Genomic DNA, 27,401 nt, shown 5'->3' on the forward strand with positions numbered 1-27,401 from the left:
TATATTTATTCATCAAATATCAAATTTTATGTTTCATGTATTGTTACCATTGTCATTTACTCCTTTTCTCAAATACATCAAACACGGGAATATACACATTAATTCATTGTGTAATAAATTGTATTTAAAACATATTTTTTTTCCAATTTAATTAAAAGAATGTCTTGTTATATAATCAATTAGATTAATATTTTTGAACTTTTTATCAATTATATTTTAATAATTAAATAAATAGAATCAGTTCATTGTTTTTGACATATTGCGAACAATCAATATTGTATTATTATTTCTCAGAAAAAAGAACTGAAATCAATAAAGAAAGCAGCTGTGATTTATGTTTTATCGAAATAATTAATATATAATTCAATTTTTCATTTCTTTTTGACAATTTTTTGATAAATGTTTATATTATATATCCAGCATTTAATAAGTCATACCTGATTATCCATTGCTACATAACAAATAAGCAATGTGGAATATTCCAATTAAAATTCTCCTCAGAGTGCATTGAGCGATGACAATACTGACTATTTGGCTAGAATTTAGGTAGGGCTAGGAAGCACCAAGTGAACCTGACCCTGGGCTTGGACTACTTTGTATAGCCGAAGGTACTTGATTATAAGGATGATTACTATTGCACAAGACTGTGTAAATATTCTCCACATTACTGAGCTTTTCAAAAAATGGAATTAAATCTAATAATTCTGAATCTGTCATATCATCAAACCATGATGCCACTGGTACCTAAAAATAAACTTATTTTATAATTTATATCTCTATTTATTTCTTTTCTTCTTTGCGTGTGTGTATGTTTCTTCTATTAAAACTTACTGCATTATCTGGATGGAAAATGTAGCTGGCAGGACTATTATCAACAATAATAATTTGTTGTAAATCCCGTCCTAGTTTATTTAAATCTTTAACATAATTTCCTCTGTGATAAACACAAGATTCTCTAAACAGTCTTGCTCTAAATACGCCCCATCTGTCAAGTAAATCTGCTACTGGATCAGCATACTGTAAATATCAGAAATTTTGAATATTCAAATAATATTCCTTTCCTAAAACTAATAGTAATAAATAATTGTTTATATAATATACCTTAGCCAAACTTGCAGTGAACAATACACACTCGTAAAGTTCACCCATTCTCTGTAAGAATTCATCCACATAAGGCCTCTTTAAAACATACACTTGATGTACTGTCCCATCAATTTCTACAGGAACAACAAAATCGGCATTGTTGATTGGTTTGAAAGAACTATGCACTAGTGTTTCATCCAAATCAATCACCATGCACTTCTTGTGCATATCCTGATGTCTGACAGGTGGAAGAAGGAACCTTGGGGATCCAGTCCTCAGGGATGGAGAACCATGTCCATCACCTTGCAATGAACTTGTTTTTGAACTTTTTGAACTACTTCCACGTCCTCTACCAAGACAACAAAGTAGAGATCGCAAAAGTCCACGCCCTCTTGGCTTTTTGCCACTGGCTGGATTATTGTTGGCCACTTCATTTTCTTGTGGTAATTGAGCTACATTTGGAAGAAATAAAATTTGTATTGAAACAATAAATTTTATGAATATATATATACAAATATATATATCAGATGTATTACATGAATAAAAATTATTAAAACTTATTAAATTGTATTAAAATATATTTACATAAAAATATTGAAAAAATAAAAATCTTTTTTTATAATTAATTTTAATATTAATTAATATTAATTAATTAAGGAGCTATACATGAAAATTTACTTTTTGTTTAATTTACAAAATGAATTAAAAATTATCATTAGCAAAAAATATTTATATAATAATATTTACATATTATTTAAAAATTTTCAAGAGAAAAATATTTGACTTTAATTGCATTGTTTAAATCATTCATTCAATATCGAGCATCATACAACAAAATACAATAGTTTAAAACGGCGGCAAGATAGAATACTACACGATGAAATAAGTTACACGCGAACTTAAGTGAAAGAAAAGAGGGGAGAAGGATGATTTGAAGAGGAGAGGCAAGGCAAAATGAGGCGAGGCCAGGCAAAAACGAGGGCGAGAGGAAAAGAGACGTCGGAAGTGAAGTATAGACGAATAACAGGAGAGAAGTAAGAGGTGACGTTAGGTGAGGTAAGGTAAGGTGAGGAGTGCGGTGCAGTCCCGTAACAGGTGCAGATTCCATCCAGCATCTGGAAGAAAAACGTAAAAAAAAATGTAAGGCGGCAAGCTGTATTCACAGCAGACACCTACCTTTCCCATTATTAAACTGGCCTAGCTCGTCATCCCGCGACACTTGCGTGATAATGGACGATGCGTCCATTTAAACATTTGTTGAGAGTCTCTGCGTGTCTGATCGTGAATTCCGTTAATGCGCGCGCGCGATAATATACATACATACATATACAAACACGCGCGCACAATCTTGAGAATGAGAGAGCATATACGCGCGGTAGCACGTACACGCACTAACTCAGTCACGATGTATGAAATTTCTCCCTCCAAATGCTGTCACGGCCGCCGTCGCCGCCACCACCACTACCACCACTACCACCACCACCACCACCGCCACCACCACCACTACCACCACCACCACCACTACCTTCACTGTCTCCTTCACTGCTGTTGCTATTGCCGCCACCGCCACCACCACCTTCACTGTTTCTACCACTGCCACTACTTCTGCGAAGATCACTACAACTTGGCGAACGGAGACGCATAGGCGCAGGCACGGGCACGAGTACGCTCACGCACACGCACCCACACGGTGTTTTTAACACTACAGATATTTATTTCAAGATCGGCACAGGATTTATTTCGATTTCAAAAACGAATACCTTGTTTATACTATATACACATACAATTATATTTAGCAGAATTAAATATTTAACACTGCATGAAAGCAATCGATCGGTTTTTTAAACGTAAACGTAACAGGGGAAAGTTAATCCAATTCTTTGTTGTCTTCATTCCAAGGGAGCACGTATTGCACGTATGCTACGTATACGTGCATGTACGCTCTCTCTTTTACGCGCCACACCTATATCATTGCGCAGTTCATTGCGATTCGACATTTCTCATACATGTTATATTTTTTAAATATTTTTTTGTATCCGATGATGATGTTCTTCGATGCATATTAAACATCAATCTTTCAATAATAAATTTGAATTTAAAATAATCAATCTATATAGCTTCTAATTGAAATTAGTAATAATAATGATTTGCAAATGTTTTGTACACAACAATTATATTATACACTTAACACACACAATATTAAACAATGTATATTTTTCACAACATTTACTGTAGCTATAATTTTATCCTTTCAACGGAAACAACGTTATGGACTTGCGCTATAAAGGTTTTTGATGTTACAATGTTTTGCTAGGTCTTGTATTTTATGCGATTGTCGCGTCTTCTTGCGGCTTTTAGTTAAACTATACATATAACCGTTGCGCAGTGTTTAAACTCAAATATCAAAGCTATAAAAATAAAACTCAGGATTTTTATTTAATTCTTTTTTTAAGATATGAACTGATTTTATTAATATGATTCATTTTAAATAAATACGTTTTTTAATGAAAATATATATATATATATATATAGTTTACAAATTTAATTTAAATAAAATCATTTTGTTTGTTAATTTTAATATTTTTTTATAACACAAATATGGAAAAAATTTATTTATTATAACTAATAATGGTATAACTATACTTAAATATTTATTTTTATTTTGAGGTTTTATTTGTATATTGCATACTATTTATTTAATATGTTCTATATTAACACAATATTTGGTCTTATACTTTAACTTATAATACAATAATAATATATTGATGATTGTTTGATATGTTTCAATAACTTTAGTCATTAATTATTGTAAATTGAGCATGAATTTTTGCGTAAAATATAATGTAATATTCTTATATGTCATATTGTATATATATTATATAATATTTAAATTTATTATAATATTAATTATAAATCATTTCTAATAATATCTAATATATATGAATTCTAATGTTCTAAAATGGAAGACCAAGGTAATTTGTGCCCAGATAATACATTTTGCTTTAAATAAAATGTAATCATTTTATTTTTTTACGAAATTTTGTTGTATATTATATAAATGTATAAATATTGATATAAATGATTTTTTTTATGATATTTTGTTATATATCATATAAATGTATAAATATTGATATAAAATTTTATTTTTCATTTCAATTTATTATGTATATATATATATATTCTCTATTAATATATATATATTTTTATTAAAATCTATATTAATTGCAAATCACTTACAACTTACATTCCATTCATTCTTACAGTTTTTTATATTATGATAATACTATTGAACAATAAATTGTAAAATTGTAAATGAACATGAACATAATATGCAAATATTTCCCTTTTATAATAGAAGTTTATATGTATATTAAAAAAAAAACGAAAAAGAAATTAAATTATATATATATATATATATATAAGGTTACTATTTTTTATTTTTATATTTTGCACAATTTGATATATCTTGCAAAAAAATCACTAATAATCACTTTATTCTTTTTAATTTTCGATGTTTACTTAAAATTATTTTGTTCTTTTTTAATTACAGTGATAAAGAATCGAGGACGGACTTTTTTTATTATAATTTATCACTTATTTTTCATTATCATTGTTCGTCTCGTCACTCTTCCACAAAATAAACCAGTAATGAAAATGATACCAATCATTGTCAAAGCAATGATCATAAAATATCGTCTTGCAGGAGATTGATTTACTGTTGAATATAATTCTTGTATTGAATTTGGTCCAATTAACTGTAAATAAATAAATAAATGAATTCTTATCTTATAAATTATAGAATAGATATTTTTCTAAATAGTATACAAAAATTTGTTACTTTTGCTGCATTCCTAAACATTTCAATCCTAGTAGTTAACATTTTGTAACAATCGGGTTGTAGAGACTTGTTATTGTCTTCTAATACATTTTGTAAACACTTGATATCTAATAATAATAAAATTTTGATTTATATTTCCAATACACATAGAAAACTTTTTTTTTATTTAATTTGTAATTTGTAATTTGTAAATCAATTATATAAATATATCATATATTTGTTTACGTACGTCTGCCTGCGCCTTGGGGAACATCACTACAATATTTATTGATATCAACAGCACATGCTTTTTGTAATAATGGATCTACATTGATATCTGCTCTTCTTTGCTCTATTAAATCAGCAATTTCAAGTCGACATTCTTCTTTCATATCTCTATTACCAGCATTAAATTCCATTTTTAAACATTCTTCTACTGCTCCAGAATCATTTTCATCTGCTCTACAAATTGTTTCTATCTGTTCCAAATAATTATATATTGCATAAATAATTACTATATTAATAAAAATATATTTATTTTTTTTGTATAATTAATTTAAAAATAATACCTCATGTGCACACATTGTAGCTAATAATGGATTTAAATGATAATTTAAGGCTGCCTCTCTAAGTATGTTGGTCATTTGATGTTCACATTTTGTTAAAAGTTTAGATTCTCTAAATTTAATTTTTAAACATCTTATAACTTTTCCTTCAAGTTCTTTATCTGTAGGTTCATTTAATAATACCTAATGAAAAAATATTATTTGTTTAATGAAATAATAAAAAATAAAAAAATATTATCAGTAACATATTTTTACCTCTTTACAATGTTTATTAATATCATAAGAACATGCTATTTGTAATGCAGTATTAAACCTATAATCTGTATTTTGTTCAATCATTCTTCGAACAACAATATTTTTGCATTTATCATCAAATGTTGGTTCATCTTTATATTTTTTTAAACAATCTAATGCTTGTGAACGGCTGATATCATGACAGAATTGTCTGACCATTATTCGACAATTATTTAATAAAGCAAAATCACTTGAACTATCTTGAAATTCTTGTTTTCTTACTTTGAACAATTGTTTATGACATGCATCAGATAATTTTGATTTATGTGCTGCTAAACATTCAAGAATCTATAAAAATAATGTTTATATTAATATTGAAATAGAAAATATTGGAATAGAAAATTGAATAATTTAAATAAGATAAATATACATATCAACCTGTGAATTTCCTGGTTCAAGATTATAACAATATTGTTTAATATCATTTATACATTGTGCTTGTAAAATAGGATCAAATTGAATATTTTCTCTTTGTTGATAAAGCTGTGCTTTTAATTGTTGTCTACATTCTCTTGGTATATGATGCTGTGTATCTTTCATTATATCTTCCTGTACTCTTGTACTTAAGCATTCTATTACATCTGCTTTAGTTTTAGATCTAAATATTAAATATAAAAATAGATATTTTTATCGATTAAAATTTATATAAAATATTTAAAAAATTGTATTAAAAATTTACTTTGGACACCATCTCTTAACAGAAGGTCTACAAGCTTCTTTAAATTTATATGTAAAGTGATAATTTTTTAATGATATTAATTGAAAATGTTCCACTGCTGCTTTACATTTATAATCGGATCGCACATTTAAATCATTTTTATGTTCTATTAAACATTCCATCATGTCACCCTCATCTTTACCATATTTTAATATTTCCTATTTTTATAAGTTTCTTATATAAATTATAATTAAGTAAAAAAAAATATATTTATTAATATTTAATTTAAATTTTTTAAAAAATTATATTGCACCTCACAATAACGTTCCATAATATCTTGACACACAGCAGAAATTATTGGATTCAATTCAACATGTTCTGCTTGCTCTTCTGTAAAATTACCAACTGCTAATTTACAATTCCTATTTAAACTGTAAATAAAATAAATAAATTAAAAATATAAATAGTGTAAAAATTCAGATTTTTATGTAATTGAATTTATTATTACCGATCTAAGTTATCTTGGAGGCATAATATTTCTTCTCCTTTTGCCGTTTTATCATAGCAAAATGATGCTAATTCATTCAAACATACTTCTTCAATTTCAGGTTGTAAATCAACATTTATTGCTCTTTGTCTCATAACACGTCTAATTTCTTCAATACATTCTGTTTTTAACTGAAATAAATCAATTCAATAATAAATTCAAAAATAAATTTTAAATAAATTTATTTACAATGTTATTTATCAAATTATGTAAATTCTTACTGTCATATTTTTTTGAGGATGATATACATGTCTATATAAACATGGTAAAACAAGAGGTCCTCGTTCTGGATCCATTTGTTTTCCATCATTGGCCCATGCATTTCTTGCATGACATAAATGTATTGCATCAAATTTACATGCTCTATACAATTGAGGATCTAATTCAAAATCTCTAGCTACAAAATATTGTATTTGAATTAAAGCAGTTTCACAAGCTTTTGTCATTATTTTTGTACCAAGTTGTTCCATTAAACATGATATTACTCTAGCATCACCTCCATGTATCTATATTTAAAATAAATTACAATATTACTTATTTGTTTAATTAGATATTATTTAGATTTCTTAAATTTTTTCTTATTTGATTAAATATTTCTTACATCTCTACAAGCACGAATAACAACAAATTTACATTGTTCTCTTAAAATAGGATCAATTCTCCAATCTTCTCCAGCATCAGTTTCTGTTATTAATTCTTCTATCTATTATGATGACGAAAGATATTTAATTAATATTTATAATTATATAATTTTTTATATATAAAAATATATATAAATATTTAATTACCGCTCTTTGACATTTACTAGATATTCTTAATTTTTTTTTTCTCATTCTAGTATGTTCCATTAAACAATGAATTGTTGCACCACCAATTTTCAAATTATTACAGAATGTTGTAATATCATTAGCACATCCATCAACTATTTCAGGAGATAATCTATAATCTTCCATTAAAAGTTTTCTATGATCGAACATTTCAGCTTGACAATCTTCATCAATTTTGCTTCCATTTTTTGCTGCTGATTCCAAACAAAGAAGAATTTGTGCAAGTCTTATATTTTTATCTTCAAATGCAGATCTTCTACAATGATTAATTTTAATATCATCTTTACAAGCTTTAACCAGTCCTTTACTAACTTTATAATCAGATGCAATTAATTTTCCTCTTCTTGTAAGTTGTTCTTGACATACTGCTGTCATAGATCTATTTGTTTTGTGTTGCATTAAACATTTATATACTTGACCACTTCCAGGTCTAATATTTCGACAAAATTCACTAAGATCATTTTTACAAGCCAAATATAATTGATGATCTAATTTGATATTTTCTGCTTGTATTTCAGATACATGAAGAATATGTCTTTTACATTGAAGTTGAAGTTCATTAACATGTTCTTGTAAACAAGCTAATATTTGTCCTTGAGATATATCTCTGTATGGTTGTAGTTTGTCACATTTAAATTTCTTAATATCATTTTCACAATCTGAAGAAAATGGTCCTATTATAATTCTAAAATCATTAACTGCAATCCATTCTAATCTTTGAATATATGCAATGCACTTAGGATTTTTGACTTTTTCTTTTTGATCAATTAAACATGAGAGATATGCTCCATGTTTTTTGCCAAAACCAGAACAATCTAATGAATCTAATTCTCTACCACAAGTTCTTTTAGATAAACGTTCTATATTTGAATTATCTGTAATGTTTAAGATATAATCCCAAATTGCTTGACGACATTCATCATCAATACCAGACATTTCAGTTGGCTGTAAAATAAAAGTAAATAGATAAAAACAATAATTTTATTTTATTTATTTTATTACATACCTTGTTTTATGTTAATTACAAATGATTAGAAGCTATACCTTAAAATTTTGAATGCATTCTAGTAACATTAATTCGTCATTATTTTTAGTTATATGACACAAGCGATTCAAATTTTGTCGGCATTTAATATTCATAGATTTTAATAAATTGTCTTCAGTCAAATCAATTTTAGCTCTTTTAACTCTAATGGAATTATCAATAGAATTGCTGAATAACCAACTGATTTTTGGCATATTTTCACCATTATTTACATATTCGTCTTTAAAATAAGTTTTTGTCAAATGAGTACAATTTAGCATCGATATATGTAAAAAAATTACAAACAAAATGTTTGTTATATTTATTTCCATCCTTACGAAGTAGATTCACTTTTTCAATTAAAATTTATTTTTGATAAAATACATTACATTACTTTTACGTTTTTATAAAAACTCTTCGTATTTTTTTCTTTATTTTTTTAATTGTTATTATGTTATATCAACGTCACGAATAATAGTATACTCGTAACACCAAACTTTGAGCAGACAGATAATATCTATGTAATACTTATTATCTATAGTTCTAACAATTTGATTTTCAAATAAGCTTAAAAGATAGAAATTGAAAAGCAAAATTGATTTATTATACAATAATTAAATTATACATTTAATATTTTTTATATTGTAATTTACAAAAAGTAAAAATATTTTAATAATTTAAATAATTTTTAATATAGGTCATCTTGAATTTTAATGTTCTATAAATATTTATAGTTTCCAATTATAAAAGATATAAAAGTAATTTTTAAAAATATAATAATAAAATAATATTAATTTAAGCTTAAATCATCATTATATACACGAATATATATTCTGATAAATAAGAATTATTGTTTTGCAATATTTGTCATTTATATCTTCTAGTGAAAATGCTCCTTATTGTGAGTAATATTACACAATGTTGGCAAACCTGATAATTGAGTATGTATTTCTATCTCGTCGTCTGCATTAAAGGGCAAGTGACAGTTCGAGCTTTATTGTTGACATTCCTATGAAAATTATATTAGTGTGTAGTACTTAAAATTAAAAATGTAATTTTGAATATAATTAATATTGAAATACAAGTGAACTGTTTTTCTTTGATAATAAGAACCATTAAACGATTTTAGTGAATTATGTATTCATAAGAAGAAAACTTAACTATTAAATAATAATTGGTGTTTGAGAAAGTTTTAATTATATAGAATTAATAAATTTAAAATATTTAGCGCATGCAAGTTTAATTTATAGATTTTTCAATTGTTTCATATTGGTTGTTATCATTTAATAGCTCTAACAATGACTGATTATTGGAAAACTTCGAGGCATCGCCGTAAACGTTGTTCTCAGTAGTATGTTCTCGATAGTGAATATAAAGTGAATATAAAGTGCATGTGTAAAAGTGAATCAATCCGTATGGTATTACAGCGTCACTTTCTAAAAAAAATTAATAATTTCCTTGATTGGTAATAATTTTATTACAAAAATTATTATTATATCTTAAAAATTTATATAAATATAAATAAGTTTTAATTTAATTTTATAAAAAATTATAAAAACTTATTTATTTTATATTTCAATAATTATTTTTCTAAACAATGATTTAATTTCGTTTTACAAATTTTTTTTAATAATTTTCATTTTATTCGATATATTAAAGATATAACGTTTATTAAACACATATTAATATTATATTCAACAAATATAATTTAATTCAAATGAGTTATATATAATATATATCTTTATTGAATAAAAAAAAAATTATTGTGTAAAATAATATATCGTTTATATTATTTAACAATCAAAAATAACATGCAGAAAATTCGCAATGTATTAAAATTGATATACGACATAATACGATATACGACATATACGATATGTATAATATTTTGAACAGTGATAAAAAATATTTTGTTATATATACCACGCTTAATCTATGCTTTGAATGTATTTTGTATTTCTACGTATCATATTGACCGTTCTTTTTTGGATAACATATTAAAAAAAATATATTGTTCTAATTTCATAATTTTATATGTAAAGTAATGGAGTACAACCATCTCGTGTCCATCTCTGATATTTTCGGCTCTATCTATAACAAGTTGTCATTAATTATCTATTATAGTTTTATATTTAATTTCATATTTCGTATTTTTTTTATGAAATATATTAAAATTTAATAATTGTTTTGAATTAATATTTATTAATTATGATAGTTCATCTGATTATATCAATATATCATTATCTGATCTTTTTGGCTTTACCTTGAAGATTCGAGGTCCAATGAGTGAGGAAATCGATCAGTGGTTCCTGTTGTATGTTGTAACGAAAATAAAGTAATCGATTCGAATCGGTAAAATTCTGGCTGAAGTGGTAAAACGGACAAAGAGAAAGACGATTTCGGCATGATCTGTGGAGATAACAAGATCTCGTTAGAAATATTGGGCGGGGAGGAGGAGGCATGGAAGCTGAAGCTGGTCGGCAGTCTCACCATCAGAGGCTGCAGCTTACCCTGTCATCCCCGGGAATCCCCGGACTGGACGTCGTAAGAGCATTGCATCAGGTTTGAATCAACGAATTTAATTAATTCTTCCAATTTTACTACCATTCATGATATATATGATATAAAATATCATTATAGTTAAATTTTTATTTATTTTATATTATATTTTCTTCTTATTTGATCTAAAATAATTTTAAACATTATTAAATTAAAGAATATAAAAACTCTTACAGTTTTCTTACATTAGAACATTAGAACATTTCTTACATTATTTAGATAATAGAGTTTAAAAAAGTTTTAAAAAACCAATTTTAATATTTTTTTTTTTCTAAAAATCATCGATTAATCCGAGACATCCATGACATTAAATTTAATTTTTTTTTTCTTTGATTTTTTTTCCAATTAATCTTTTAACATTTGTTGATGATATATATATATATATATATATCATGAATATATATCTCTACATTAATACACTTCTTCCTTTATATTATTTTATATTGAATTATATTTTTTGGATTTAATTCTGTGTTAAATTTTCATTATACTTTCTATCTGATTCCTGTTATATAAATAGTTATAAATATTTTATTTTCCATTGTACGAAGTTGAGAATTATTGATAATTTATTCGTGCAATTTCACAATAAATTAGAAAGTAATCAATTGATTGCTGATTTTTAGAATAGCATAATAGCAATAATAGCGCATAATAGATATCTTTTTTTTAAAGAAAACATCAATATATTAATCATTATATATGTATAGCGAAATCAAATCATATGACTATAATTTTTTTCAAACATTCATCCATAATCTTAATTAATTCCTAATATCTTCATTTGATAATAATATGTAATTGAAGCTATTTTATGAACATTCGAATTAAAATTTATTGTTATCGCATATGATGATGATAGGCATAGATTGTTTGTTAAGAAAATAAAATAAATTGAATAGTTTGAAAAAAAAATAATGTTACTTGATATATAATGATTGGAAATTAAAATTAAAAACGAAAAAAATCAAAACTATTGCTTTTTCAGCTTTCGTTATACTTTATTCTGATTTTTATTTTTTTTATTTATAAAATTTTTATTTTAAAACACTCTTCTTAAAAAATTTTAAAAAAATATTAAATATTCCTTAAGATGATAATGTTATAATATTGTAAAGTTTAAATTTAATTTACATAAATTCAAATATTTTATGTTTTAGATGCTTTAGAATTTTTTTGCTTCCTCTTATATATATCTTTTACATTTGATTTACAAAATATAATGATAATTGACTTTTCAATATGGTCCTTTCAGACTGTGATATCTTTGCGTTCTGCGCTGGATTCCTCACGGGAAGAGCTTCGTCGTCTTAAGGAAAGGTTTGGTGATTTTTCTGGCGAAAGCTATGTTAACGTTGTCGAGAGGCTCGCTCTTGAGAATCATGTCCTTAGACGAAAGATCCTAAGCAGGAACAGTGAATTTTCTAACGATGCTGCTACAAGTCCGCCACCTCAGGCCCTCTTTTCTTCATTCGCAGTAGAAGACATCGAAGAGTAAGCCTATCTTTAAATTTTGCTCGATTATCATGAGCAACTTGGCAAAGGAAGTTGATCGATAATGACCTTTTATCGATTCTCTTTATCAATCGTAGTAATATTAACATGGAAAAACGATTTTTCCTATTTGCGTGCAAAAAATGGTGTTCCAATTAATCACATTGACGTGAAACGATTATTCATTTATTCATTGTTTGTTGTATTTGGTTTTAATTCAACATTTACTTTGTAGTTTTATACGTTTTATATGTTTTATTTTTATTGACTCGTTAATAAAAAGTTATTTTGACTAAAGCAATTTTTCATGTTTATATAAAAAGATATACAGAATTGGAATAAAATAATGCACAACGTGTCTTGTCAAATATAAAAAAATTCAGAATAATAGTTATATATAATAGTTATAATTGATAAGATATTTGCATAATTCGATAGTTAGCAACATGAATCGCTAAACGGAGAAGCTTCATGGTGTTAGCATTAATTAAAAGGAATGCGTTTAGTTCTCGATGTTGTAACTATTAATAGCCACGCGTAGCGTGCACACGCGGTTTGTTTCTCGCTGTCATTCTCACCCTGTGAACGATATCAGTCTGTCAGAGGAAGTAGGCGTACTCATGGACGAATCCAGGGACGAACTAGTCGCGGAGGACATGCCAGAGGCATCTAAACCGGTCATTGGGCCGTGTACCGACATCAACGCTGGAAATAACAATGAGAATCCTGATTATTCTCATACAGCTGAGAAAATGTCCAAGAATGCACAATCCTTCTCGAAATCAGAATCTAAGGACATCGGATTGAAGTGCACCATGTCTAAGGACTCTATTTCTGTTAAACCTTTAATTGGAATATCTAGCGTCGATTTGGATGACACGTTGAAAAACGAGACTTCTGCTTTGACCAATACTAGACAATCCAAAGATATTGAAGAGGAGGATGCGATCGAGGTTCAAATTGATCATTTGGAGGTGCAAGAGAAGGATCTCGAGGATTTAAGTTTGAAGTCTGTCTCCGATGGAGACAATTCGGTGTTCAGCGATAATCCGGACACGCAAGTGTCGCAGCAAAATCAACGTCAAAATCAAACGGTGGATCAACCGAAACCGAACGATCAATCCGAGAACGAATCTGAAGAGCTCGATGATATCGAGTTGATATTCACGACGGACGAGACTTGTCGCGATCTCGGTCTTCAAGAGGACCTCGTCTCCATAACGGAAACCGAATCCTGGCAGCAGGCTGTACCCGCTGGTCAACCGGTATTATTGAAATATACCAAATCAACCGAAGGTGAATCGTTGGTGTGCAACGGTGAGAAGACTAGCTCTGTCGAAGAGGCGGTTTCCTCGCAGAGTTCGAGTATCGATCGCGAGGAAAGCGTGGACAGGTTCGACGAGGGTTCTAGCACCAGGTTGAACAAAATATGGTCGCAGTGTTCGGTGTTGGTTGAAACGGATATCAGCAAGTGTGGAATCGTCGAAGAGCCTGAACATGCTACCAGACATGCGGTTAGAAGGAACACTTTAGCTGCACCACCCACTGCCTACAGGTAATAGATATTTTTTTAATGTCGCATAATATATCAATTTCTTTTTTTCTCAATATCTTTTTATCTTTTTTTATCGAACTAATAAATATAGTAATTTTTTATATAATAATTTTATATATAAATTTGTTTAATTGAAATAAAAATTGGAATAAATGTAGATGTTATTTTTCATATCAAATTTTTGAAAATGAAAGTGAAAAAGATACAATTATTCGATTGAATGGATGTGCCAAGTTTTACATCTCGTAGGGCACTTCAGTCTGCACTTGACGAAGAATTCTCACGCTAATATATGTATACGTATATTCGTTGAAAGTGCATTAATTAGCTGCTCGGTACTTAATTGCTATATAAAACGTTTTCACTTACTTCCAACTCTTTTTTCTCTCTTTTTTTTTTCGTGTACACAATTTATTTTACAAAGCATTGTACGACTGGTACGCATAAAGGAAACGATATCTTATGTTTCCTGCCATATAATCGACACGTATATGTAATTTAATAAACGTTCTAATTAAAATCATTCGTCTGTTCACCTGTTCTATTTTATTTCTTGCAATATTATAATTATATATTTAATCAATACTGTGTATAATTATTATCGTGGCCAAAATTATTATTAATTAAAAGTTGTATCAGATATTGGCTTTGATTCTAATAGATTATTAATTAAATTAGATCAGAGTTGGTAGTCAATGTATTCATGAGTGATGGGATGAAGTGTTAACGGTTCAAAATTAACACATAATTCGATTTTATCACTTCAAAATTTTATCACTACATATTTAAAAATCAGTATATCATATTATATTAAATGTCAATTAAATTTTATAAGACGAATATTAATTTTAAAAAAATTTCATAAAAAAATAATCTTGTTAATAAATACGTAATTATCCACTATTTCAGACCGATCATCCATCGTGAAGCTCTGGCGGGTAACCGACGAAAGAGCGTGGCACCATTGAGACCAGTGATGGACAGGATCACCGGTGCAAGACGAGAATCTGGCGCCCAAACAGACATTTCTGCGCTTCCAGCCCATTGGCGTTCCGAGAGTTATCTCGCGCATAAAGTGGCTCATACGTTCACCACGTTGCCCAGCAAATTTGCTTTGCCGGCCGGGGTGCCTGGAAGGCTTCGATTATCCGATAAAACCCGAGAGGCGAGAAGAGTCATGCTGTCCGACATCAGTTTCACCAGTATGGTACCGGAACTGTCGAGAAGTGCCGATCATCTCTGCCACGATTCACACGCACAGGTAGGATCCGAATTGGGATCAGAATCTTCATAATTTGTATTTGTAATTATTATAAAATAATTATTATTATGCGACAGACGAGAGAAATCTGTTCACTGCAAATTGCATATCGATTTCTATATCGCTTTCACATTTATTATTGTATATATGTTACATCTTTATGTTACAATTGTTTTAAATTTTTATATGTTTGGTGTTTAAATATTTTCGATTATTGTGCTTCATTAAATATATTTCGTTATATTTGATGGAATTTACATTTCAAGAGTATCTTGATGTAATTAAATGATGATGAATAATAAAAGTATATTCTATTAATGTCTAATAATTTTTTATTTCTCGTGATCAATGAATATAATCGGAGCATTTAATATCGGATCCTTAAAATGAAATTATAGCATTTTATTAAAAATTTAAAAATTTATGAAATAGAGAGCGCAAAGAGAGAGAAAAGAACTTACATAATCATGTTGTTTTTTTCTTTTACATCGTTGATATCGTAATATAGTTGTTCATCTAAACAAAACAGATTTCTTGGAAAACGGAAAACTTCATGGAAAAAGATAATTAGAACAAATTTATTTACGTGTACATAAATCTCTTTTGCAACGTGGTAGAGTTATACCTAAAGCGTTGTTTTATTTCTGTTAGTATTCACAGAAATGAATACTCGTTGTGCGTGGGAGAAGGTCAAACGAATGAAGTTAATGCAATTCGTTGCAATTCCGTCTCTTCGTCAACTTGGATGACTAATTACCGGTTTCGTCTCGTTTTATTATGATACTACCGGTTTATAATGTTTATTGCCTTGATTGATACGTAGTGTCGATTCCAATAATATTCTCTGTTGTACAATTACCGTCTTTCTTTAAGGAAGAATCTATCGATCTCGAGTATCGCAATCGAAATGCAAATATTTTTCATCGTTTCATTTCAACTTAAAATTCTTTGAAATTTTTAATATCATGATCTTACGTAAAACACAATTATTATTCATCTTCATTTTCCTTTTTTATACTTTTTCATCCATAACTTTTAAAATTATATTGACTACAAAAAGTATTTGCACCCATGTACCTTTATTTTCCAAGTTTTACATTCCTATATAAATTAAATAACAAAATATATTACACTCAAATCTAACAAATTGTGTAAATATTAGCACAAATTCAACAAGATACAAATATTATTTGTTAATTCCGTTATATAATAGACACGTGACCTTCTCCTCGAGTCACGAGGCTATTATACTATTTATAGACGATAAAACTACATTTTTTAATCGCTCACGTTTTTTCTTTCAGACTTGCTTCAGTTCCCGAGGTTGTGGACTTCGTACACCGGACGTGCATCGGCGAGAATCATTGGGCTCTCCTGCAGGATTCTGGCCCCGTTGCAACCCTGCCACAGGACTGCCGAGTCCCTGCGACTGTCGTCTCTCGACCGACCTTTATTCTTCGCGATACCGCGGTTCATTGTCCTCGATCCCATCGCCCGGATTGGAGGTGGTCGGCGGTCCACCGCGTAGACACTCGTGGAGAGCGACCGCGGCGTCCTTCGACACTTGGAGAGTTCCGCTCGCCACTTCCACCCCGAGACCCACCTGGTCTTCTATGCCCTCTTCTCCTACCCACGTGCACCCGCCTGCTACGTCCTCGAAAACTTCTAAGAGCGTTCCTAAGAGAACTAGATCGAAGGTCACCTTTCAAGGTACGTTCTTCTTCAGACAAGTTAATCTAGATAATTTTTTTTGTCATCTAGAGATCAGAGATTGTCAAACATCGTGACACGTGTATTATTTCTACGATGGACAATTTAATTAGATTCAAAATTTATCCAGATTTGAACTGGATGTTATGGAAAATGCGAAGAGAATAAATAAATAATAATTCGAATAGAGAATTTTTTATTTTCGTTGTGGAATGATTTTAACAACGATAAAGATAGAAAAGATAATTGGAGAAATAATATACTATACGTTACGAGTGTATCTATAAATATTTATAGTTTTAATTTGAATTGATGTTTGAAAACGAGTGAATTTTATTTTCAATCAGGATAAAATGTTGCAAATAGTAATTGATTTCTCGATAATCCGTTGAAGCTGGTTACAGTTAATTGAATCTCAGCCTCAGCCACTTTAAATTAATCTTCTATCGCGCTTAGCAACCTTGTATTGGATAGAACCGTATCGTAGGTTCGAGTTTCCAACGTTATAGGATATGGACGAGAAATTTGATCGTAATCTACATTACGCGGGTGCTTTTCAATATTTTTTTTATATTTTGTATCTGCCCTATATCTCCGTACAGTTATTACAAACAATAAAAACAAAATTCACTTGTTAAGATTACTTTTATAATATTTATTCGAATTTTAAATTTCGATTTCACAGATACTACTATTTCCTTCAACTCGATAGTTATATAACAATTTTAAAACGCGCAATATTCACATGTGTTTCAGAATTGAAATATATTATATATAACTGCGCAAAAATTTTAAAATAATCAAACTTTAAACAATTTCAAAGCTGATACGATCACGGTTACCTATTCAATATATTCTTTTAATTCTTTTACAAAAGAAAGAAAGGAAAAAAAATATTACAACGATTCCAAACTTCTTTTTCTCATTTCCAATAAATACGTACTTACATTTACGATTCGATGAATTTACGTTTACGATGAACAAATTCGAAATCCTCTCGGGAAGACAATCTTAATTAGCCGGAACCTGTTATGAATCTGGTGTTTTCCCCAACAAGTAGCAAGTTTTTCGCATACGATCATCAAGTTGGTTTGCTCGCAGAATGCCCGATGACGCGTGGCAGCTTGCCAAATCTGCGCTCGGATTTGGTGACCGGCGATAACAGCGGCGATTCGACCGAGTCGTTGATCGACGAGGCCGAGGATTATTTGCGACGAAGCATCGACTCGATGCTGACAATATCCAGTAGCGGCGTCAGTTCCGATTACTGGAACAGACAGACAGCTAGGCGGAGACGTACACGGCGATACTCTGAGCCGGATCTAATCCGTGACTGGCATCCGCCACAGGATGCCAGACCGTACCTGCCAAAGGTAAATTCCATCATCAATTATCTCTACGTGTATTGTCCCTCGATTCGAACACTGTTTCGCATCGAATTGCGACTTTGTATTATTATTTAATAATAACTTACGAATCTATTTCTCGTAGAGTAGTAGATAGATTTTTTAGAATACGATTAATCGGATTGTTACGATCCGATTTTCGTGGTAATTTCGTTTTTTGAAATATCGTTGGTGCGATAACAAAGACGAGCTTAGAAAATATTTCCTTTTTAATATTCGATTAATCTTTAACCTTCCCCTGTATTTTCCTTCTTTCGACAGATACCAAGAGATCTAAAGCTGGATCATCTCGTGAAGATTATATCGCCAGAGGGTAAAGTTCTTCAAGGGCGAGTGAGATACGTGGGTCCTGTACCAGGCCGCGAGGAGACTCACGTAGGCGTGGAGTTACCTTACTCGAATGGCTCCTCCGATGGCACGTTTCACGGGAGAAGATTCTTCGATTGGTAAGTTTCGTTTATTTAAGTTATTTAAAAAATTCTATCTCTTCTCGAGCACAACGTCAGCACAATTTTATACGTATGATTGATCGATGCGTGAAGTAAGAGACTTCGATGAAACGGGGAACGTTGCTTCGCTGGTGAAATAATAACCAGGTCTTTTATCGAACGAACGTTGATCGCGTTTTCGCAGTTAGCAGTTCCTATTAACACAATGCCAGGATCGCGACTCTGCATCGTTACCGCAGTGAAAATAATGTTAACGAAATGCTTAGGAAACGAGACATGGATATCGAATTATGAAACTAAAGTGATATTGAACGACCGAGTAGACACCGTAAGTACTTTCTTCCAAAGAATAACTCTCGTATATCGTAGTACGGGATAAAAGTTTTACTATTTTCGTCGATATATCGACAAAGTTAATTTTACGATATTAAACTTGTTTTTTTACGTTCCTCTTAACTCTCTCTCTCTCTCTCTCTCTCTTTATATTTTCATTATTATTGTCATAAAATTAAAAACAATTAAACAACAAATTTTTTAAGCAGCTAAGAGTTAATTCTTAAAAAATTCAAGTCCATAGTGGTAGCCTGGAATACTTTTCCATATCAATATTTAATATATATAATTGTATATATATTTCTTGGTATACGAAAGTCCATGTCAAGTATATCCTCTCTTCGGTAAGAAAAATCCATCCACCGTAACACCGCAGCCCGACATTTTTCCAACTCGCGCCGCAGAAAAGAGTAATTACCGGAGCGCATACTTGAGAAAGGCGCTACCTACTTCGCGGAAACAACGCGAAATTCCAGTATACGAACGGGATATATTCGATGGTCGAGTAGATTGCTCGAATTTCTGCAGTTACGAGGTATAATAGTGATCATTTCGCAGCGCACGAGGTTTCGTGATGCATTCGTTTACCCGTATTTTACGAGGTCTGGCCGGGTAATCGCGTCCCGGCAATGGGGCCTTTCCTCCCTTTCAGCGAAACCGTTCCAAACGAAACGGCGTGTGTCACGATTTCTTCGCCTAGTTCTTAATTAAATCGCCGCCGCGTCCTTTCCCGAATCATCATCGGGAACGTATTTAATTTCGTAATTGCATCGTGTTCTCGAGATAATAGATCGAACGTGGAACGAGCTGCGTGACAAAAGCAATTCCGCTACGCGATAAACTCTCTTCTCGCTTCTTCTTCTTCTTCTTCTTCTTCTTCTTCTTCTTCTTCTTCTTCGTCCATGGACGTTTCTCTCGGCCATGTGTGCACGAGATTATATTCGCGCGTGGACTGGCGTAAACGTGGCTCTCTCTCTTCCAAGTAAGAATGCAAAGTTCACCCTGTGAACGTCGCTCGATAACTTTACATTTAACAACTTTTGTTCCTCGAAAGAAACGATAATTCGCTCATCTCCGCCCGGATAACGAACGGATGTACAGAGGCTGGTTTGATATTCCTCTTTTTTTAAATATTCATTTTGTCGGAGGCGAAACCTGAAGAGTTTTAGAATTTTCCTCGAAACTCGTTGGAATTGCGTCGAAACACTTTAACTGCATTAACTGTTTCGTATTTATCCGAGATCCATTGCGGAATATTTTCATTTTCGAGTAATTCGTAGAGAGATTTTTCTATGATGATATTCGTGTTTGAAGCAGCGAATTTTCAGAAGCATTGAAAATATCTCTTTTATTAATTCATCGTACGTTATTTCTAATTTAATTCGTTCCATCGCCGAGGCAAATTTCCTAGTAATTTCTTGGCTAAACTTTTTGAAAAAATTATTACGTAAAGTTGGTGTAATTGCACACTTTTGCGCATATCTTGTCCCAAGTTTGAAGAATTTATCGGTGGCCGTTTTGCGGTAATTGCTATTCTCGGTTCGCAAACCGAGAAAGCGTTTTTACGTCTTGTCGGATGAACCACGTGAAACAACGTTTCGATGTAACACTTTTGTTCCAAGTGCATCGACAACACGATGAATAAGTAATTCATCGTGTCGTGGCCGTAGATCGTTGAGGTCTGACCTATGTGTGCACACATGTACAATTTATATACAATGTGAGACTTTGTATCGACGATACATCGATACTTTTTCATCGATATTCTTCCGTTATGATAAATTTCTATCCTCCTTTTCTTTTCTTTTTTTTTTAAATAAAAATATTAAATATTAAAATTTGTTTTTTTGAATAATTTTTTTGAGATATTCATTTTTTGTGAGATTGAGATATTATAAGATATAGAAATCTGAGAGATTTTTTTTTTTAAATCGATATTTACGTGTAACACACGCGAAAGATTTATCTTTATCTTTGACTCCAAGAATAAAAAGGAGAGTATCGACGTAAAATGATATTTTTATGATCGGTATTTTTATCATTTTTCATAACTGTACATTACTTTTTCTTCCATCACGAGCGATGAATAAAATGTGAACGTGAATTTATTATCGAATGAATGACGATGCTAATTTTTATCTCCCGTTTTAATGTTTTAATTTAATATCATTTGTTAAATGTATTCGATAAGAGTTCGTGGAAATTTTGCGTAAAAAAAAAATTAGAAAATAATTAGACCTCCGGGTATAACAAATTTTTCTCTTAATTATATATCTGCACGGTATTCTATCATCGTGAGTGTTACAAAACCAAGCCAGCTCAAACGACACGTTCATTCGGTTACAATGTATTTATTATTTGCACAAAGCGTATATTCTTCTTTTACGAAGAGGAGGAGGAATATTTTCAGAAAGTGCGAATATTCTTCTCCGATGAATACGAGGATTTTCACAAAGTGCGTATTCTTTGGAGAAAAGAGTTTTAATCGCGAAGTAAATTCCAGCAAAAGAGGTGCACGTCTTATGCGGTGGATTATTGGAAGGCGTAACAACGATCAAGAGATGAAAGAAAGAGTGAAAGAAAAAAAGAAAGAAAAAGAATTGACGACCGGTTAAAGATCAATGTTACACGATTCTCGTATCGTGGCTCGACTTCCTCGAAAGAATCGAATGAAAATGCCACGTAACACGTACTCACGAGTTATAATATTGTAACATGTTGACCGGTTGCATGAGCCGATAAGTCATTTGCATTTTCCTTGTACTTCCATTTTTATGAGCGTGCACTTGAATTTTTATCACTCTATAAATTTCGAGCAATAAGGAAGAGTCACGCAATTGAGACAGGTCGCGGTGTTTTCTAGCCTTATCGAAAAAATATATGGGTTGTTTTGTATTTTGCCGAGCAAATTGCCGCGAGTCGTAATTTACGAGAGAAGATAAGAGAGCAAAAAAAAAAAAAAAAAAAAAATTATACATAAAGAATTATGGATTGTAATGTATACCTGATCCTCTTGGCAATCAAACTGATCGACTCCACGCTTTTTGTTATTTTCTCCGTTTCACTTAAAAATGTCTCGTTATCTAGATTTTATTTATTAGAAAAATTGGATTTTACCGCTAATACTCGTATCACAAATGCAAATATTGTAAGAAAAACAAATTTATTTTAAATGAAAAATTTCTATAAAACAATAACTTTTTTTCAATAGCTCAAATCTTATCAATTTCTACAATGAGAGAAAAATTTCCTTTTTTAACTATCACAAGTGCAAATGTTATCAGAATCGAATCAAATCTGTTTCGGAAATATTAAATTTCTACGAAATTTCTATTTCAAATAGTTCAAATCTTATCTTAACTCATTCCAATAACGCTTAAACTTCCAAGAAAATCTCTCGAATATCTCTTATCAACTCTCTCTCTCTATCACGATAGAAATTTCTCTTTAATTATCCGTATCAAGTGCAAACATCGCAAGAAACATCGCAACGAATTCATATCGAAGCAGAGAATTACTCGTCAATGCTGAAAAGTGATATTAAATTTCTAACGAAACCCTCTCTCTCGAACAATTAAAATCTTATCGACGCTGCACAAAACCACGATAGGAATTTCCTTTCGCGTTTCCATGTTATTGATTCGAGTTACACACGATGGGACTGGAAGTAACGCATAGATGTTGTACGTTCTCGAGATCAAAATCAGATGAAGTGTACTTTCAGGGACGACGATCGTCACGCGAGCATCTCGAGCCAAACTTGGAGCGATTTTCCAAGGCTCTCTCTCCCTGGACGGACGTTTCTCACGATAACGTGTGCGACAGGCATGGCTATCGACCAACCGTGTAAAAGCAACAACAATGTTCCATCCAACGTTCTATCGGTCGTTACTTTCTTTCTTTCTTTTTTTTTTTTTTTTTTTGCCCAGATATCTCTGAATCGCCAGTCTCCATTACCAGCTACTAAAAAACTCGAATACTTCTACTACGTTTTGTTGGATACAATCTCTATGAAATATCGTGAAAATTTTTGTTTCTTTCTTCGTATATACGGAAATATTGAATTCTATTGCATTTTGCATTGCAGTTGATCGAAGAAAGATAATCTATTATCTAAAAACTTGCGCTCTATTTACAATTATTATTTTCTATACGATGCAAAATGTTTAAAAAAAAAAAAAAGAAAGACATTCAAGAGATCTACGTGATTTACAATCACGATCGATCCTCTAATTATCGTATTTTATATTAAGCATAAAACATTAAGATAATTTTGACATAATTTCACATTGTGTTCCAGCGATCCCGATCGAGCGATCTTCGTCCCGTTCAAGAAAGTGATTCTGGCCTGGTGCACCACTTGACCCGAGCCTCCGAGCAACCGAACAACTCCCCGAATTCTATTGTCCCAGTTCACCATGTGAATCGAAAAACAGAGAAACTACGGTGAACCGAATAACGTACGTTTCGTCTCCGCCGGTTTCAACGAGTAAGTACGTGACACTTCTTTCCATCGTAACTGACCCACGCCACTTGAAGCACGCAGATGAAGAGGGTGAAAAAAAAAAATAAAAAAATAAAAAAGAAAAGGAAAAGACGATGTTCGATTACCTATCGATGCACGTCGATTTCTCGACTCTTGTCAAAAATTCTATTCGATTTTCTTCTCCAATCGAACGAAAAGAATCCAATTTGATCTCTCTACTGGTAGAGTGTATCTTGAAATGAAAAGGAAGTATCGAATACTCGTTCGCGTTGGTCTAAGTAATGTAAAATGTAAAATAAAAATTTTGAATTTTGGATTTTGAAGAATCGAGTATCAAGTTCGATGTAAGCGAAGATAAATGTATCGCGTTTGAAAGTTTGGGTTATTATAGAAGATAGTTTGTATATCTAGTTGCCGATCTCCGCAAATGATTTTCGTGTGAGAATGGATGTGAATCAGTATTATTAATTAATCGTGCAAAAACTCGGATCTTCGAGTTTCTATACTGCGTGTGTATCGTTGTCGAGGAAATGCACAAAAATTTGATCGATCTCTCGCGATCGATGTTAATTTTACGAATGATTCGTAGAAAGAATGAGCGAAATGGGAGAAAAAAATTTCTAATAATTCTAGGTTTAATATAGTTCGTCACAATATTTAATCTCTTGTCATCGTAAACGCAATGAAGGATTCGCTATTGTCATTCGATCCATCGTATTTTTTTCTTTCTTATCAATTTCTTTTTTTTTTTTTTTTTTTTTTTTTTTTTNCGATGTCTATTTTACGGTAAATGTGATATATTAAAAAAAGAAAAAAAAAAAAAAAGAATGAGAGAAAAAGAAAAAATGAAAATTCGCGTATTCAAAGGTAGTAGTACAATAGACAAATATTAGAGACTATTTTTGTAACTCTTTGAGATCGTAAGATTTAATTGAAAAGAGAAAAAAGAAAAAAACATGCTCGAAGCGTTTTTTAATTGTACAAGAATGGGGATGGCACAAATGGAGGCCATTTGAATATTTTGAGAAGGAGTCGATTGAAATATTTAAGAAAGAACGATTTCAGAAGAGGATAATTATAAAATGATATAATATTCCTCACCTCATCACTATAGTATAATGTAATCAAAAAATTATTAACTATCATAATAGAGGTGACATCAAGTTTATGATACAAGAAAATTTAAAAAAATACTGGATGTAGAAGAAAAATGGGAATTTTTTATACCAGAAATCGTAATTTTTGTTGACTTTGACGACGACAACAATCCGAAATAACACACAGAACAAGATATTTCGCGTAAAATAATGGACGAGATCTTTCGTATGGGGAACGAAACTAAAAACGTTGCGAACTCAAAACGTTAAATAGCACGCGGCACTCTACTTTCAGCGTACGATCGATACTGCAAGTGATTCTTAATACCGGGTCTGTCTACTTTTAGAAAATTTTTGTGATAGTTTTATCGATAATCGCGTAACACACCGTGAAATCACCGTGTTCACATTTTTTATTACCTACTACTACTTTATTTATTTTTTTATATATCAAGTTTAGCGTTTAGACGGTTAAAATTACGGAGGAAAAAAATTTATAAAATTTATTTTTTTAAGAAAGGAGAAGTGATAAAATTAAAAAAAGGACCTTCACTTTTGAGTCGAACAAGTTTGTTCAAGAGATAAACGTTCGCGTGGATAAACCGGAATATACGTTATATAAGAGATTAGATCTGTGAGAACTCGCTATACTCTATTATATTATTCTACATTTTATACACGTTACGTTTGATACTAAACGTTTATAAAGTTTCTCATAATAAATGAGGAGATAATCAATTTGCGCGGAAAAATTAATAATTGTAGCATAAACGATATTCAATGTTTTTCTTTCAGAGAAAATAGATTTTATAAATACAAGAAATGTTACATATCTGCCATGTTTATGCGTAGAACATAAAACAAGCTTATATTATTCATATAAAACAATGTTTTCAAAGAGAAAATATTTCAAGGAAGAATATATATAACTCGTAAAAGTTATAAAAACGATTTTGCCAAAAAAAAAAAAAAAAAAAAAAGAAAAAGAAAAAAAAAATAAATTCTAAAATGAATTATTTCTAAATTTTTTTAGTAAATTTTTTAAGCAGCATCTCCTCTTCTCTATCTCTTCTGGTTAACATCTGTTATAACAACTCCGCGCACAGCACACCAGTGGACGCGTTTACACCGAAGTGACAATATCGATTCCTCGTTGCAACCACGCAAAGTGTTTTAAACCTCGTGATAAAACGTCACGGCGATGATAATCAAAACTATGAATCAACGTGGTCGCCAATCAGAGTCTGATGCCACAGAGATTCACGCGTGCCCCGATTAAAACATGGCTGCGATCCTCTATCCAAATATGTTCGCGTGATCACGAAATACTGTTCGAAACACTGCGTATTACAAAGCATCGCGTGTGTGTATACACTTGTCGGAAGAAATATAGTAGCGCTGATAAACTTGGCGAATTTAAGTCAAAGGAAACTATGTTAAAGGAAATCTGATGAATTTTTATTAATTAATTGTTGAATGAAAATCGTTGTTCGATTTTTCATTTCACTAATTTTAATTTTAATTTTGTCAAATGATAACATCCTTAATTATATTTGAAACAAAAATTTTATTTTTTTGATCGAAGGATATTTTTATTCCAATATGATGATATTTTATTATCCTTGAATTTTTTCGAAAAGGAAACTTCTTTATGAAAAAATGTCGCGTAATATTTTTTACTTATTCTTCCACGCAGAACTTATTTTTCTACTCTCTTTCTTTCTTTCCCTTTTTCTCTCTCTCTCTCTCTCTCTCTCTCGGGTCATCGACATTGCTCGACTTCTTTTGAATTTCCGCTGAAACGCACTAAAACATCGTTCTGAGAATGCACTATATTTCTTCAAACTCGAGTACATCTGTGCATAATATATTTTAAAGAGAGGAGCGTGCAAAAGAGCGCGTGATACTCGGTGAAAAGCGACTGTTCGCTTGTTTAAGAAAGATGCAAAGAGAAAAAGGTAAGGAGAAAATGACAAAGAGGAAAAGATAAAATGGTAGGAAAGAAAAAGAGAAGAATTCCTAATCGGAGGCTATACACATGTATATTATCGTTGGAGAGAATTTTTTTTTTTAAGTATTTAAGAGATTATAGAACACTCTGTACAATTCGAGCTGTGTATAATCTTAATCGCTGTGCATCCGTGGAGGAACATAATAATATTTAAACGCGTGTCTGTATCCGTGTCTGTATTTCTGTGCAACAATGTAAATGGCATGATTGCAGTTGCAGTTTAA

General features: G+C 30.7%; 3 protein-coding genes and 2 long non-coding RNA genes across 10 annotated transcripts; 1 reads left to right on the plus strand and 4 right to left on the minus strand.

Moving 5' to 3' along the window:
- Positions 1 to 2,538, minus strand: LOC122720866 (carboxy-terminal domain RNA polymerase II polypeptide A small phosphatase 1). 2 transcript variants are annotated; one of them, XR_006347823.1, is made up of 5 exons: positions 2,260 to 2,537; positions 1,102 to 1,535; positions 832 to 1,017; positions 438 to 744; positions 1 to 303 (listed from the first exon to the last, which is right to left on the minus strand). XR_006347823.1 is itself a non-coding variant. In XM_043947904.1 (4 exons), exons 1-4 carry the CDS (start codon positions 2,327 to 2,329, stop codon positions 553 to 555), a joined length of 882 nt encoding a protein of 293 aa, XP_043803839.1. In that variant the 5' UTR covers positions 2,330 to 2,538; the 3' UTR covers positions 1 to 552. The 2 variants fall into 2 exon arrangements, 1 of the variants encoding a protein (XP_043803839.1); XM_043947904.1 differs by having other exon boundaries at positions 1 to 744; positions 2,260 to 2,538.
- Positions 2,539 to 4,560: 2,022 nt separating this feature from the next.
- LOC122720861 (Golgi apparatus protein 1) lies at positions 4,561 to 9,248 on the minus strand. 2 transcript variants are annotated; one of them, XM_043947900.1, is made up of 13 exons: positions 8,837 to 9,248; positions 7,754 to 8,737; positions 7,567 to 7,668; positions 7,187 to 7,471; positions 6,927 to 7,096; positions 6,732 to 6,849; positions 6,440 to 6,636; positions 6,139 to 6,358; positions 5,722 to 6,048; positions 5,470 to 5,649; positions 5,151 to 5,379; positions 4,922 to 5,028; positions 4,561 to 4,838 (listed from the first exon to the last, which is right to left on the minus strand). In XM_043947900.1, exons 1-13 carry the CDS (start codon positions 9,146 to 9,148, stop codon positions 4,674 to 4,676), a joined length of 3,396 nt encoding a protein of 1,131 aa, XP_043803835.1. In that variant the 5' UTR covers positions 9,149 to 9,248; the 3' UTR covers positions 4,561 to 4,673. The 2 variants fall into 2 exon arrangements, with proteins under 2 accessions (XP_043803835.1, XP_043803836.1); XM_043947901.1 differs by having other exon boundaries at positions 8,799 to 8,975.
- Positions 9,249 to 9,675: 427 nt separating this feature from the next.
- LOC122721065 lies at positions 9,676 to 27,205 on the plus strand. 4 transcript variants are annotated; one of them, XR_006347853.1, is made up of 10 exons: positions 9,676 to 10,281; positions 11,087 to 11,378; positions 12,631 to 12,869; positions 13,465 to 14,424; positions 15,334 to 15,685; positions 16,990 to 17,395; positions 18,497 to 18,768; positions 19,063 to 19,247; positions 23,884 to 24,072; positions 26,200 to 27,205. XR_006347853.1 is itself a non-coding variant. In XM_043948288.1 (9 exons), exons 2-9 carry the CDS (start codon positions 11,277 to 11,279, stop codon positions 23,945 to 23,947), a joined length of 2,580 nt encoding a protein of 859 aa, XP_043804223.1. In that variant the 5' UTR covers positions 9,676 to 10,281; positions 11,087 to 11,276; the 3' UTR covers positions 23,948 to 24,832. The 4 variants fall into 4 exon arrangements, 3 of the variants coding, with proteins under 3 accessions (XP_043804223.1, XP_043804225.1, XP_043804224.1); XM_043948288.1 differs by lacking the exon at positions 26,200 to 27,205 and having other exon boundaries at positions 23,884 to 24,832; XM_043948290.1 differs by lacking the exon at positions 26,200 to 27,205 and having other exon boundaries at positions 9,676 to 9,944; positions 23,884 to 24,832.
- LOC122721067 lies at positions 15,741 to 17,128 on the minus strand. The gene is made up of 3 exons (XR_006347855.1): positions 16,311 to 17,128; positions 16,147 to 16,201; positions 15,741 to 16,065 (listed from the first exon to the last, which is right to left on the minus strand). It is a non-coding gene; the product is annotated as an uncharacterized LOC122721067 (long non-coding RNA).
- On the minus strand, positions 17,234 to 19,203 carry LOC122721066. Its single transcript, XR_006347854.1, has 3 exons — positions 18,870 to 19,203; positions 18,343 to 18,759; positions 17,234 to 17,371 (listed from the first exon to the last, which is right to left on the minus strand). It is a non-coding gene; the product is annotated as an uncharacterized LOC122721066 (long non-coding RNA).
- Positions 27,206 to 27,401: the final 196 nt, after the last annotated feature.

This window comes from Apis laboriosa, unplaced genomic scaffold (assembly GCF_014066325.1).
Source record: "Apis laboriosa isolate Shangri-la unplaced genomic scaffold, ASM1406632v1 scaffold13_cov153, whole genome shotgun sequence".
In the NCBI taxonomy this organism is placed as follows: Eukaryota; Metazoa; Arthropoda; class Insecta; order Hymenoptera; family Apidae; genus Apis; species Apis laboriosa.